The sequence below is a fragment of the Danio aesculapii genome, chromosome 8 (assembly GCF_903798145.1).
Source record: "Danio aesculapii chromosome 8, fDanAes4.1, whole genome shotgun sequence".
NCBI classification, from domain to species: domain Eukaryota; kingdom Metazoa; phylum Chordata; class Actinopteri; order Cypriniformes; family Danionidae; genus Danio; species Danio aesculapii.
The window spans coordinates 39,583,281-39,598,191 of NC_079442.1; the positions used below are offsets into that span (position 1 = coordinate 39,583,281).

A 14,911-nucleotide genomic window follows, 5' to 3' on the forward strand; every position below is an offset into this window, starting at 1 on the left:
AGATTTTTTGTAAATTATTTTATCGGGTATATGCTGAAGTATGCTAAAGGACTTTTAATTTGCCAGTAACCCGGGTTAAGCGATTCCGGTGAACAGTATGCCGTTGCAAAATCAGTGCGTTTAAGTCTGTTTTCTTTAAAAATCAGTAATCTCCACTGCCTGAGTGATATCCGATATAAAGTGGGTCTCAGATTGTACAAGAAGCACAGCATTAAATTAAAATTTTCCCCACCATTTCTTTAAAATATGAGCATTTATTTTACCCCAGTATATTCAATAGAGCTTCTGCGCTAGCCTGCCGATTCTGATGGGTGTGTGCGAGTAAACGGCTTTTTGTCTCGTTTTATGCTTGAGAAACTAAATGAATGCCAAACTCTATTTAACTGATTGTATTTTAATTACATTACAACATCGATGCTGTAAAAGGAATCGTATAAAATGGGAAAAAAAGTCACATTAACCGTTTACTGGAAGTTTATCAGTATGGAAAGAAACACTAGCTCCGCATATACCCTTTTGTGAGGACCCACAGGGAGATGTATTACGATGAACCAGAGGTAAAGATTTCATTCAATATTTAAAATATATAAAAATGTTAAATATATGTCAAAATATTAAATATAAAAGATAAACTACAAAAAAGATGAATTAAAGTATAAAAACAAAAAATCTGATGCATATTGCGCACAAAGCTGGAAAGCAGTTTGTTTGATCAGGTTTAATGTGCTTGGTTGGCTTTTTATGTAACTTTCACAAATGCCAAAAACCGAGACTTGGCGTAAATAAGAATTCGGAGCAAAAGCTTCTGGTTTATTTTGGGACATTGGAGGGGTGATGTTGACTAAAATATTCTTAGTTATCAATATTTTGCCGACTGTGTTTTTCCGCTGGTATTTGACTGGCCCATGGATAAATAATCATAGTAATAAAACTGCCAGTAGGTGGCGACAAGTCTCCATCTTAATAAGTGATTTGTTGAATCGTTCATGCAAATGAACATCTGATTCATATAAAAAAGTGACTCTATGAATGGATCATTGGCTCATTGACTGACTCATTTTGTTCAAAAACAGACACAAAACTCCACATTGCTGTGATGGGAAGCTGAAGCTGAGAGAGCAAGATTTAGAAAAATTTTATTTTTTTCCCCTTTCTCTCAGCATCCATTTCTATACCCCATTAATTTTCTGCACCTCTAAATAAAAACTTATTGTGTTTTATTTTATAGTTATTTTATTGTGAAGACCCACAGAGAGATGTTACAGTGATCCAGAGGTACAAATAAAAATATAGAAATATTGAATATAAAAGGATAAACTATATTAAAAAAACATTTAGATTAGAGTATAAAACAGGGAAAATGTTGGAAAGCAAAATAAACAAACTCAGAAAACATGTATTTATGGAGGTTGATCACAGAATTATAGCTTTATACCTTTCAGATATTATTGCAATTTTATTTATTTTACTTTATAGAATTTTATTATATATTTTTTATTTATTTTATATCTTACTATTTTAAATGTACATTTTGTAACTATAAAAAGTATATAAAAACACAGAACTAAAATGATAAATGAGCATTGCTGTGACAGGAAGCTGAAGCTAAAAAAAACACATTGTTCACATAGTTGCATAGCCCTCGCCGTGGCCGTTGCCGACACTGACTCGCACCTCTCAAAAAATCTAACTACACGTCATAATGACGCGTAGCACAAGCTCTGGGATTGGCCTGCTTGGTAGCGCTGACGAGTGTGGGTGAGATCGAGAGCTGCGCGAGCCCGATGGAGAGAGTGTTTGCAAGTGTGGAGTCCTGTGAAAGAGCTCCAGGTGGAAACTGTTGTGTTGTGCATTCCTTATGATTAAAGTTGTTGCAAGTCTGAGGTTCCCGCCTTTAAATAAGCGAGTTTTTAGCGACTTGTACATTAGGGTAGCATTCGGAAAAAAAAAAAACACCAGCGAAGAAACTCGACACAGAGAAACACAAAAACCTACTGCCAGCTAGTGTTTGGGAAGTGTTATTGCAGAGCAACACAAACAGCGCGCAGAGTATAAATGCATGGCAACGCACAAAGCATGCGCTGTGGGTCAAGCTGATCACTCGACGCAGAAGTATAAACCAGCCTACAGGTGAAAGATTGGCAAAGGACCACGAGCCGGGAATCGAACACGGGTCAGCGAGCACCTAAGTGCTATGTGTCGACGCATCAACCACTAGGCTTATTTTATTACATATTTTATATTTATTTTCATATAATGTTTTTTTTCTTACTATTTTAAATATATTTTTGTAACTGTAAGAAAAGTATATAAAAAGAGAAAACTAAAATGATAAATGAGCATTGCTGTGACAGGAAACTGAAGCTAAAACAGCTAATAAAAAACGTATTATTTTTATTTTTTTACTTCAATGAGACATATTATAAATCAACCAAAGGTAAACAGTTCATTCAATATTTTCGAATATTATTGCAAATTAAAAATCTATTGTAAATAAAACGCTACATTAAAATATAAACTATAAAAACATCTAAGTTTTAAACAAACTGCTAAATTATAAACAACCATCTATTTACATATAAAAATAAACAAACAAAAAGTACAATGTTGGAAAGCAAAATAAACTAAACAAAAATGTTGAGGCTTAAAAAGGTTACGTAGGTTGTTCATAGAATTAAAGCAGTATACTTTTTTAGAATAATTATTTGTAATATACAGTTAAAGTCAGAATTATTAGCCGCCCTGTTTATTTTTGTCCCCAATTTCTGTTTAACGGAGAGATTTTTTTCTCAACACATTTCTCAACATAATAGTTTTAATAACTCGTCTCTAATAACTGATTTATTTTACCTTTGCCATGATGACAGTAAATAATATTTTACTAGATATTTTCAAGACACTTCTATACAGCTTAAAGTGACATTTAGAGGCTTAACTAGTTTAATTAGGTTAACTAGGCAGGTTAGGGTAATTAGGCAATTTATTGTATAAATAAAGCTATAATTAAGCTTAAAGGAGCTAATAATTTTGACTTTCTCCAGAAGAAAAAATATTAGCATCAGACATACTGTGAAAATTTCCTTGCTCTGTTTAACATAATTTGGGAAATATTTAAAAAAGAAAAAAAAATTAAAGGGGGGCTAATAAATCTGAATTCAACTGTACTCATTTTCAAATTATTTTTGTTACCATCTTAAATATATATTTTTAACAGTAAGAAACGTCTACAAAACTAAAATGATAAATGATTGCTGTGAAGGGAAGCTGAGAAAGCAAGAAGAAAAAAAACTGTCTGAGTTAAATTTTTTTTTACTTTCTACTCGACTCTTATAGCATCCATCTCTATGCCCCATTAATTCTCTGTGCCTCTAAATAAAATCTTATTGTGTGGGTGGACTTTGAATTATTTTTTTGCGAGGACCCACAGGGGGATAAATTATGATCAACCGCAGGTATGGAGGGAAAATAAATCACCCTGAAATGAAATCCATGATGCTAACTAGGAGGAAGGTGATGGCAACGAATTGAGTCATAACGCAGTTCCACGTGACCCGATGCACCGACTCAAGGACGGATGCTTGTTAAAACACGCTCTTTTTTTTGATTGTAATGAATGTGAAAATTAAATAAAAGCTGTAAAAATGATAATCATGCCCACCGCTGACTCACTACAGGAGCCCTGGGGATTGCACTTGTCTGCTAATTTGCTTTAACTCTATTTGAACAACATCGGTGCTTTGAGGTGCTGATTACAACATTAGCTGTACTCGTGTGGGGTTGGAGGCTCGAATAATCACACAAAGCCCATGGGTTTCATCTCAAACTCCCGAAAAAACAACAAAATGAAACAAAAAAGATGACTATCTGATGCATATTGTGCATAAAGCTGGAAAACAGTTTGTTTGATTTGGTTTAATGTGCTTGGCTGGCTTTTTATGTAACTTTCACAAATGCCAAAAACTGAAGCTTGGCGTAAATAAGAATTTGGAGTAAAAGCTTCTGGTTTATTATGGAACTTCAGAACGTGGGACACTGAATTGGGTGATGTTGACTAAAATATTCTTAGTTATCAATATTTTGCTTAGTGTGTTTTTGTGTTGGTATTTTAACTAGGCACCATGGATAAATTAACATAGTACTAAAACTGCCAGTAGGTGGCGACTAATCCCTATCTTAATGAGTGACTTGTTGAATTGTTCATTCAAATGATCAATTCAAAACATCTGATTTATTTAGAAAAGAACCAAGTGACTCTATGGATGGATTAGGGCTGAACGATATATCAACATAAAAAATCGCATTTAAGTATTTGTAGTAAAAACTCCAAAAATAAATTGACAGAGAAAGCATATGTTAACATTATATTGAAACATCTGTTTATATTTTCCAAAACAACTAACCACAGAGTTATAGGGTCAGGAAAATATCAACCTGTAAACATTTCTTAGATTTTAAATGAGGAAAATAAACATGCGTTATAGATGTGACCAAAACAGTTAGCGAGTTTACAGTGTACGACATACTTTGTTGAAATTCGGTGAATTAAACTGCACAACACAAACGAAATAGTGATAATCAACAGGATAGGAGTTGGCTCTCTATGGAAGAAAAACAATTGATTTTATTTTATTTGACATTTTAGCACTTATGAGGAAAAAGCTTGGTTATGGATGTGACACCTCTCTGTTATGGATGTGAAATTGCCAATTGTGTGACTTTGCCAATGCTTTCAAAAAATTATATTTGATTCACCAGAGATATTTTTAAAAATACAAGCCTACACAAAAAGACCTAGAAAGTGTTACGCTATTTTGGTGGAAATAAAATTTATGACAAGGTTGACATTTGCATGGAATTGCTCACTTGCAATTTAGCAAAAGCTGCGATTGTCTTGTACATCATGTGAGGAAAGCACGGTGATGTGATCAGTAGTCAATTTACTCCAAAGGCCAGATGGCGCTCTCTCTTGCAAGTCGCACAGAACAAACCAAAAGATGCCCCGAAGAAAACCAGGAATTACTAGTGGTGGGTAAAGCAAGGCTTTGTGAAACACTGAAACAGTCAAAAGCAAATGTGTCGAAGCTTTGAAACATTTGGAAACCTGTCTCTACAGTGACACCTAGTGGTCATTTTTTATCTAGTGTGTTGCTCTGGAACAGCTTCAGCAAATAAACAGTTACACAGATTGAGGTATTAAACCCCACGTTGTAGAGTCAAGATTTCAAAGGATTTAGTTGAGTGGTGAGAGTTCTAGACTATCATGCGGAAATTATGTGTTCGAATCCAGAGTGACATATAGCTATATATGTTAGTTCTTAAATGCTGTTTTTATTAGGTGTTTGGTTTAAAATTGGTCTGACATCTCAATGAACACTTTGTGAATAAATTTGTATTGTTTTGGTCATAAAATAGAAACATTATTAAAATACATCAAGCCATAATTTCAGAATATTTGTACAAGTCGGGATTCGAACTTGAGCCATATGCAACACAGTTACTGTGCGCACACCACGGTCCACTAGGCTACATGAGATGGAGTTTTCGCATATTTCGCATGTTTCGAAACACTTTAGAAACACGTGTGCTTCAAGATCTCGACAATGTGTCAAACGTCAGTTTCTCATCAGCCGTCCACAGGAATTACCAGTCTATGTTAAACCTTTAGAGTGAAGCAGGATAAACACAAGATATAATTGCTTTCATTTGATTCATGGGAATTAATAAACACATGACCACAACAATAACGTAATGATGCAATGCCTTTGTTGCTGCTTAGAATGCTATTATATAAATCTGTTGCGTGGTTTATTCTGTGTAAGGAGCCGCATAATTTCACAGTAGGATTCAAACACTCGACTAAAGCAATGAAGTAACTTTTGAGTAAACTTTTGAGTATATGCATGTGCTTTCGGGTTTAAAATTAGCAACATTTACTACAAAAGTTCATGAGAATCTATGCAAACAGCAGTCAAAATCGCTAAATAATTATTTTTCGATTTGACACTCACATGATGATATCGCATGCAATATTTTGCGTAGTTTGACAGAAAACTATGGCTTTGTGTAGTAAACGCTGCTCCAGCTGAATACAGGTGCTGGAGATTCACAGCTAATTAGAAAGCCGGCTTCATAGAATAATGCACATGACAATCATATGTGATTTTTCATCCTAGAATGGATTATTGGCTTATTGACTCAATTATTTTGTTCAAAAACAGACTGATTCAGAAACAAAACACCACATTGTTGATCTAAGATGCACAAATGTTCCGTTCTCATTATTCCTTTTACTCTGCTGTTTTTGTGTGAGAAACAGAATAAAAGTAGACAAAACTGTGTCTGAAGTATAACTTCCTCATTATTAAAGTCAGCATAAAATGAAAGTTAAGATTGTCCTTTTTTCCCCGAATCGTGATGTACATCCAATTGTAATGGTCCTGATAGGCCCACCCTAAAGGTATTCCATGTGACCAGAAGTGAAAAAAAGTGGTTTCCAGTGCGGGGGGAGGGTGAAAGGAAGGTTATGGTATTTGATTAAAGATTATGAGGGCAAAATAACTCCAGAAATTTTATTTTGCATGATACTGCTATCAAATTCAAAACATATACTCAGGAGATGTCTGGTTTTCGACCTTTTACTTTTCTATATTGCTCCAAAACTAATTTCATACATTTGTTTATGAAATAATAAAATGTTTAGTGCGCTGCTATTTATTTTACATTCCTTAAGCATCCCTGACTTTTTTTGTTCAGAGCATTATAAACTCCAGATGATGGATAATAAAGCCCAGAGTGTCTTCTTTCTAAAGATACATGAACTGTGGATGTAGACCAAATCATTCAGCAACTGTTACTGTTTTAGTTTGGGAAGGTCATTTTTGAGAAAATGCGTCTGAGGTGAGGGAAAGAACAACACCGATATAGTCACAGAAAACTTTACAAAGATCTTATTTTGCATGCATTTTTCATCAAATTTAAAATATAAACTCATGAGAAACTTGGCTTTCAAGGTATATTTAGGTTATTACATTAATGTTTTCCTGTGTTTGTATATGGAAAAAGAAATATCAAACACAGTAGAATTTTTCTTTCTCATGACTTCATATAGAATAAATTTTCATATTGTTTTAAGAATAAAACTTTCTAAATTGACCATAGTAAAGCTCTAAGTGTCTTTTTTCCAATGATTCCTAATTTATGTTTATAGCTCACAAGGGTCAAGAACTGTTACTATTTAAATGTAGGTAGGTGTAAATCCCCAAAAGTGATTCCTGGCTAACAGGTGAGGAAAAAAAAAAAAAAAAGAAGTATATCATATTGCAATGCTTTCCGCATCTGGTGTGAAAGCTGCTTCAGACTGCGCAGTGACTACAACTGAAGGTAGAGTGAAACCTGCGCACTGAACATCACCAGGCAGTGTGGAGCAGCATACCACTTTTGGCTCATATTTTTGGTTGTTTTTCTCTTTTGTTCGATAACTGAAAACTCTATTTTCCATCTATAATTCTTCATGTAAAATCCAGTGCATTTCTAATGAAAGTATACAATAATTACATACAAAATGTGAGGTTTATCACTGTCAACTCTGAAAAGATCCATTTTAAATAAACTTACATTTTGACAAAGGGATCTGAGTAGCCATTTGAATCCATGGCTGCCAGGTGAGCACAGCGAATAATTCCCACAACCAATGTGTTCTTCTCGGTGTTGTACAGCAGAGAGACCAGGATTCGGCCACGCTAGAGAAACATAGAGACAAAGGCTGTGGTCGAATGGTTTCCATTGATCAATATTCAGACAATCAATAACACATTAAACAATATATGTCAGTAGGGTGCAATGGGCTAAACACCCCTTTAGGACAATATGATTGTTTCTCCGGTTCTAAAATAATGATGATTGAATAATATCCTTTACTGAATACAGATGAAATAAAAAAGATTGTATGTAATGTAATGTAAAGAAATACTGATATGGGTATAGTGAAAATAGCTATTTAAAAAAAAAAGTTAGCTTTTTTAAACTTGGCAAGATATTTTGGAGTAGCATTTAATTACAGATTTACTTAAACCACTTCAGATAAATAAGAAAGTACTTATTTTCTGTACAATGCACATTTCATAACCCAAATATTACAATCCATATATCCAAAAAATTAATTATTGATCATAAGTGACAGCACAACACCCCCCGCCCCTCAAAAAATATGTAACATTATTTTTTTTTAATAAAGGCAATGTTATTTTGTTGATCACAAGTCTTAATAAAATAATAAGAAATATTTTGAGCACCATATTAGAGTATTAGAATCTAAAGACTGGAGTATTGCTGCTGAAATTTCAGAGTTGACATCACAGAAATATTTTACATTCAAAACCAAAACACTTCTTGTTGTCAAGTCTTGTTGTTGATCCCAGTTGTAAGAATAACAAATAATAACTTGACTCAACTTCTGGACCCAAGATTCTCACAGATATCAGTCAAGTTTAGTGAAGGAAAAATCATGGTTTGATGTGCGAAAGATATGCTGAGTGGATGGCAACATCAACAGCCTGAGGTATCAAGACATTTGTGCTGCCCATTACATTACAAACCACAGGAGAGGGTAAATTCTTCAGCAGGATAGCGCTCCTTCTCATACTTCAGCCTCCACATCAAAGATCCTGAAAGAAGGTCAAGGTGCTCCAGGTTTGGCCAGCCCAGTCACCAGATTTGAACATTATTGAGCATGTCTGGGGTAAGATGGAGGAGGAGGCATTGAAGATGGATCCAAAGAATCTTGATTAACTCTGGGAGTCCTGCAAGAACGCTTTCTTTGCCATTCCAGATGACTTTATTAAGTTATTTGAGTCATTACAGAGATGTATGGATGCAGTCCTCCAAGCTCATGGGAGTCATACACAATATTAATTCTTTTTCCACTGCACCATGACTTTATATACTATACTGTACATTATTTCTGTTTAGTGACAAGACTTTTGTCTAAGCAAAGTCAGACCTTACTGTCCTCATTAAATAATTAAAAATCAAGCCATGATCATATTTTATTCTGGTAAAATAAGCACAATCTCGAGGCCTTTGCCTTTCATATAAGCCACTTCTGATACCAAATGATCAACTAGAAGTCAAGTTATTATTTGTTGTTCCTAAAACTTGGATAGGTGACTTTTGTCAGGTAGTGTACACAAACATTACTATGGGTAAAAATGATAAGAATTTTATCTAAAAATAACATGATAATTTCAAAATTTCTCATTAGCAACAAATTGTAAGACATATTTAATTAAAATAATAAAGTCATAATCAGCTATTTGCCACTGAATGCGATAACCTCATGAAAGAGGACAGTTTATCAGTGCAAAGTCACAAACATGCGTTCAGGAAAGAGAACTGTTTGCTAATTAGTGTTTGCGAAAATAAAAATAATGTGCTTTATTTGCTCCTAAGGGCTTTATCCTCACTGCACCCTGAATGTGAGTGTTCTTCACTCCAGACAGTATGGAAACGGGATGGAAAGTATCGGATCTTTACCTCCTCCTCTGCAACAGGAGCCGCAGGATCCACTGCCTGGCTGTTCCCCTCCCGGGTCTGGAAGAACATAGAAATGCTATTAATAATACAGCAAATCCCCAAACACTAAATTATGCATAGTACAAATTCCAATGGACGTAACCTCACAACGGCTACTGTGACTCACTCACACACACACACCTGTGCGATTCTCTCAAGCCCCATGTTGTATTTCTTGCTCTCTCCCTCCTTCAGTTTCTTGAGGGCCACCCTGACCTCACCTATGAACTCATTCCGTCCTAAGCGATCCATATCACACACACACAGCCTGAAAGAGAGAGAGAGAGAGTGAGGAGAGAGGGAGAGAGAGAGAGAGAGACTTTTTAAAAAACCTTTAATTAAAGTTTTCAGCACAATTATTTAACAAATTATTTCACATAAAGTTAAAAAAACAAACATTTAACTTTATTTCATAACAAACAACACTTATGTCACATAAAATTACATTTATTTACCAAAATGTTTCCAAATTTCCTGTAAATTCATTCATTCACTCATTTTTCTTTGACTTAGTTCCTAATTTATCAGGTGTTGCCACAGTGGAATGAACCGTCAACTATTCCAGCATATGTTAGACCTGGGAAACACTCATACACTATGACCAATTTTTGTTTTCCCCAATTTACTTATACTGCATGTCTTTGGACTGTGGGGGATACCGGAGCACCCGGAGGAAACCAACATGAACACGGAAAAAACATGCAAACTCCACACAGAAATGCCAACTGGGCCAGTTCTTGAGATGTTTTGTGGACAAATTAATTATTTTATGTTTAATCCACTTAAATTTGTTCTGTTAAGTAATGTGTGCGGAACCCAGCATTTTTACAGTGTAATAAGCAAACTAAACTGTAAGTGAGCAGTAATCAAACCTTTATAAGTTAAAACTACGGTGGCCAAGAGAGCTTAATGTGCTGCAGTTTAGGAAAACACGTGCAATTACAAATAAACCCCAGCAAATTAAGTAAAGATCTTCTTTTCTTCACACATGCTGCAAATCCTCACAATGCAAACACATTTTTTTTAAAAACGCGCTGCATTTTCACACAACGCAAACAAATTAATAAAACACGCTGCATTTTTACACAACACAATCTAATATAACGTGCTGCGTTTTCTCACGACGCAAACAATTTACGAAAACGTGATGCATTTTCACACAACAGAAATAATGAAATGCTTTTCCCCCTAGAAATATGACGGACGCAGCTGTGCTGTGACTATTGCTCACTGAAGTTGTAGGTGATCTATGAAAGGTGAGTTTTTTGTTTGTTTATTATAACATACTCATTCCCTTGTCTAACCATAACCTAAATAGCTGGGTCCGATATGTTTTAGGGTTCCCTTAAAACATTTTCCTTGTGTTAAGTGCTATTTGAAAGTGTTAGAAAATGCAGCGCGTTTTTAAAAAATGTGTTTGTGTTGTGAGGACTTGCAGCACATATGAAGATCTTTGCTCAATTTGCTGGCGTTTTTTGTAATTGTATGTGTTTTCTTAAATTGCAGCACATTAAGCTCTCTCGGCCACCGTATAAAATCGGTGGAATCTTTTACCAAAAGTGTAGATTTTCTTGTCAATCATATACTAAATTTGGCTTGTCCATACAAAAACGTTTAAAAATATTAACTTTTCTTGTTTTACACCAATATTAAGGACCATAAGTAAATCCTTCTGACAGAGAAATAAAGGATGAGAGATTTTTGACTTAAAAAAACACAATAACAATTTTCAGCACAATTATTTAAAAAAAAAACTGTACATTCATAAAATAAATTATTCACATAAGTTTAAAAAAAAATGAACAATTCATTTCTAAACAACCATCAGTTAAAATTCCATGCATACACCTAAGTTAGACTCCATCATCAAACTCAAAAACTTAGCGAGCAATAATCAAACCTTTGAAGATAAAATTGGTGGAGTTTCCCAAAATGTTTGCTTTTCTTGTCAACCATACTCAATTTCGCTTGTTCACAAAAAAAAAACAAAAACATAAAACCTTAACCTGTCTTGTTTTATACCAATATTTAAGACCAGTAAATCCTTCTTGGCTAAAAATAGATATGGAAAGAGAAAGGATGAGAGAAAGAAAGAGAGAGAGAAAGAGAGAGATGGTGCACTCAGAAGTCTTCAGTTCATCTCTCAAGACAAAATGTGTAAAGTGTGTTGCACACACAGCTAGAGAGAGACAATTCGTCAAGAGAAGCAGAGACTCGGAGGTTAAAAGTCAGTAGTATGAACTGGAGATTGGCAATATGTCATTTTTGCCATTTAATTAGTGAAGGCAATAGTGCAGGATCATTCATTTTTGAATACGTGGTCAATTCCATATTGATTCTCAAAAGGTGTGAATTGATCTCCGTCTTCAATATTCTGTATTTACTGTAATACATATGAGTTAATTAACGGTCCATCTTAGTTTGTGGCAGATTTTGGTTTAATTATTAACGCTTTTTGATTACATTAGGACCTTGACTTTGACCATTAGGACCTTGACCATTTTAAGAAATTGGAAACTATACAAAGTCCTGCCTTAAAGTTTGTGAACCCCTTGCAGAATTGGTGAAACATGAGTCAGTGTGTTAACAGAGTTTACAACATCAAAAGTTTACAGAGCAGCGATCAAAATGTGATTAAATCAAAATGAGAGCTTGTGATTTTTGACATCTGTAACATATGAATTGATATAAGTCCTTAAAGACAAAAGCTTTTGGAACCATTCAATATCAGGGAAAAAATGACACTGATTACTATGTGAAATGAGACCAGATTTTATGGTTCAGATCAAACAAAACAAAACAACCTGAGAAGAGAAAGTTGGCATGTAAACATTTCATTAAAAGGCATCTTTCCTGCCAATAAACAAACCAAAAAAGCTAAAAAAAAAAAATAAATAAATAAAATAAAATACAGAGCAACTAGTTTAATCTGACTCATGAACAAATCAATAAATATTTGATTTCGTTTAACTGATTGCTGAACTGACACTTCAAAGAATGCCAAAGAATGACTGCATAGTAATCTACTAAATCATTCAAACGAATCATTCACTGACTCTGCCAGATTGCTTACTGAATTAACATCTGACTCACTGAACCACATCATAAACCTCATTCACGTCTGACTTGAAATGAACTTCTTTTACAGTGTTTTGTGTCCTTAATGCTCCATGAAAGACATTATAAATTATGCTGAAGACTGATAAGCTGCATCATTTTATTTAAATAAATTATAATATGTCTTTGTGTTTGTGTATATTCATTCATTTTCCTTCGGCTTAGTCCCTTTATTCATAAGGGGTTGCCACAGCGGAATGAACTGCTGACTTATCCAGCGTATGATTTATGTAGCGGATGCCCTTCTGGCTGCAACCCAGTACTGGGAAACACCCTTAAACACTCATTCACACACATACACTGCAGCCCGTAGGAAAATCATGCGAACATGGGGACAACATGCAAACTCCACACAGAAATGCCAACTGACCCAGCCGAGGTTTGAACCAGTGACATTCTTGCTGTGAGGCGACAGTGCTAACCACTGAGCCACTATGTTGCCAGGGGCTAATAATATTGATTCATTAAAATGAATAAAATTAGAAATCCGCCTTTATTCCAGCCAAACTAAATAAAACAAACCTTTCTCCAGAAGAAAACATGCCATTGGAAATACTGTGAAAGTTCCCTTGCTCTGTTCATCACTTTAGAAATATTTGAAAAAGTGTAAAAAAATTAATAGGAGGGCTAATAATTTCAGCTTAGGCTCATTCTGAAAACGTACCGCTGTATAAATTTTTGGAGAATGCCAAATACATCCCAGGAGCTACATTTTTTTGCCGTTTTTGTTTTTGCGAATCCACCAGGCAGCTGTGTACTCTATTTCAGATGTAAATTTTCTCTCGCAAGTGCCATTCGCACCTTCTGTTCTCGCGTAAATCCACCAGAGGTTTTTGCTGACTGACTGTCGACTGACTGAATGACTGACCGATTAACTGACCCACCCTCCTCCTTCCCTAAACCCAGCCAATAGTGTTTTCAAAAGCGCAGATTGAACCACACACCCACTTCCCTAAACCCAACCGACAGGTTTTAAAAGGCAATCCAGAAAAAGAAAAGCTCTCGTCTGATTTTTCCATGTTTTCAGATTTTACCACAATCTCACCCTGTTATTATTTACTTCTTTTTTCTTCTTTTTTTTTGGCTTCTGTTTTTGCCTTACTCGCTTTCTGGAACTGTTATTTGCTGGACTCAAACCCCATCGTCATGGACAACTCCTCTCTGCATCTCAAGTCTGCCCACGTACATGGCGAGCTACCGGACAAACTGGTATCAGCGGGAAAACCGCCCATATAGAGGTAAGTGGTCAGCTGGTAAGCGCAAAAAGGAACGGTGTCATACCGCCCCGTAGCATTCGTTTTAAAGATGAAATGCAGCCATACGCACTTCTGGCTACATAATTCGTGATCTCCAGAAATCTATATAGGGCTACGTTTTCAGAATGAGCCTATGTTGAATAATTTTGTCCTCAACGGTGTGTGTGTGTATATATATAAGTTTAAGGTCAATCTGCAGACAAATGGTGATATACATATACACATATATATATACATATACATATATATATATATATATATATATATATATATATATATATATATATATATATATATATATATATATATATATCACCATTTGTCTGCAGATTGACCTTAAGCTTTCTACATTTTACACACTATCAGTTAATCTTCTTTGTTCTCCACCTTCGTAATTGGAAGCAGCCAAAATCCATTTTCGGTCAACCTCCAGTATTGACACTGAGAAAAGAGTGAGATTAAGGGAAAGAAACAACAACAGCAAGCGGAATGAGAAAAGAGTACTTTAAAAGAGCAGACAGATGGGTTTTGCGTCAGCGGCAGAGATGGAACGGAAAAATAAAACTGAGGAAAGAATAGCATGGATGAGGAGACAAACAGGCTAATGCAGAAGAGGAAGAACTGAAGTGTTAATGTGGGTGTCAAAGAGCGAGAGAGCGAGAGTCTGCACGTAAGCAGATCACACTGACATCATGATCTTGCCTGCTTCTCGCTTCCTTCCAGGGCTTGATTAGTCATTCCTTCCAGTCAGGTGTGTACACATTCTAATATAAACACACACACGCAGACGCACACACAATATGTGGAGGTTGATAGGTGGTGCTCTCTTTCTGGGGACATTCTTCTTGAAGCTTCTATTTTTTCCTCGCAGGGTTGAGCTTTTCCTTGTTAATGTCAGTCACTGTGATTGTGTCGAGGCTTTGCATGCATGTGGAAGTCACCTACTTGCAGGACATCCGAAAGACAGT

At 35.3% G+C, this 14,911-nt stretch overlaps 1 protein-coding gene across 1 annotated transcript in view; it reads right to left on the minus strand.

Moving 5' to 3' along the window:
* Window positions 1–14,911, minus strand: part of doc2d (double C2-like domains, delta) — a 108,713-nt gene that overhangs the window by 52,270 nt on the left and 41,532 nt on the right. Inside the window, exons 6-8 of the mRNA XM_056463953.1 lie at window positions 9,712–9,838; window positions 9,532–9,588; window positions 7,615–7,739 (exon numbers count right to left, since the gene is read on the minus strand). Of these exons, the coding sequence (XP_056319928.1) occupies window positions 7,615–7,739; window positions 9,532–9,588; window positions 9,712–9,838 (309 nt within the window). The remainder of the gene's footprint in view (window positions 1–7,614; window positions 7,740–9,531; window positions 9,589–9,711; window positions 9,839–14,911) is intronic.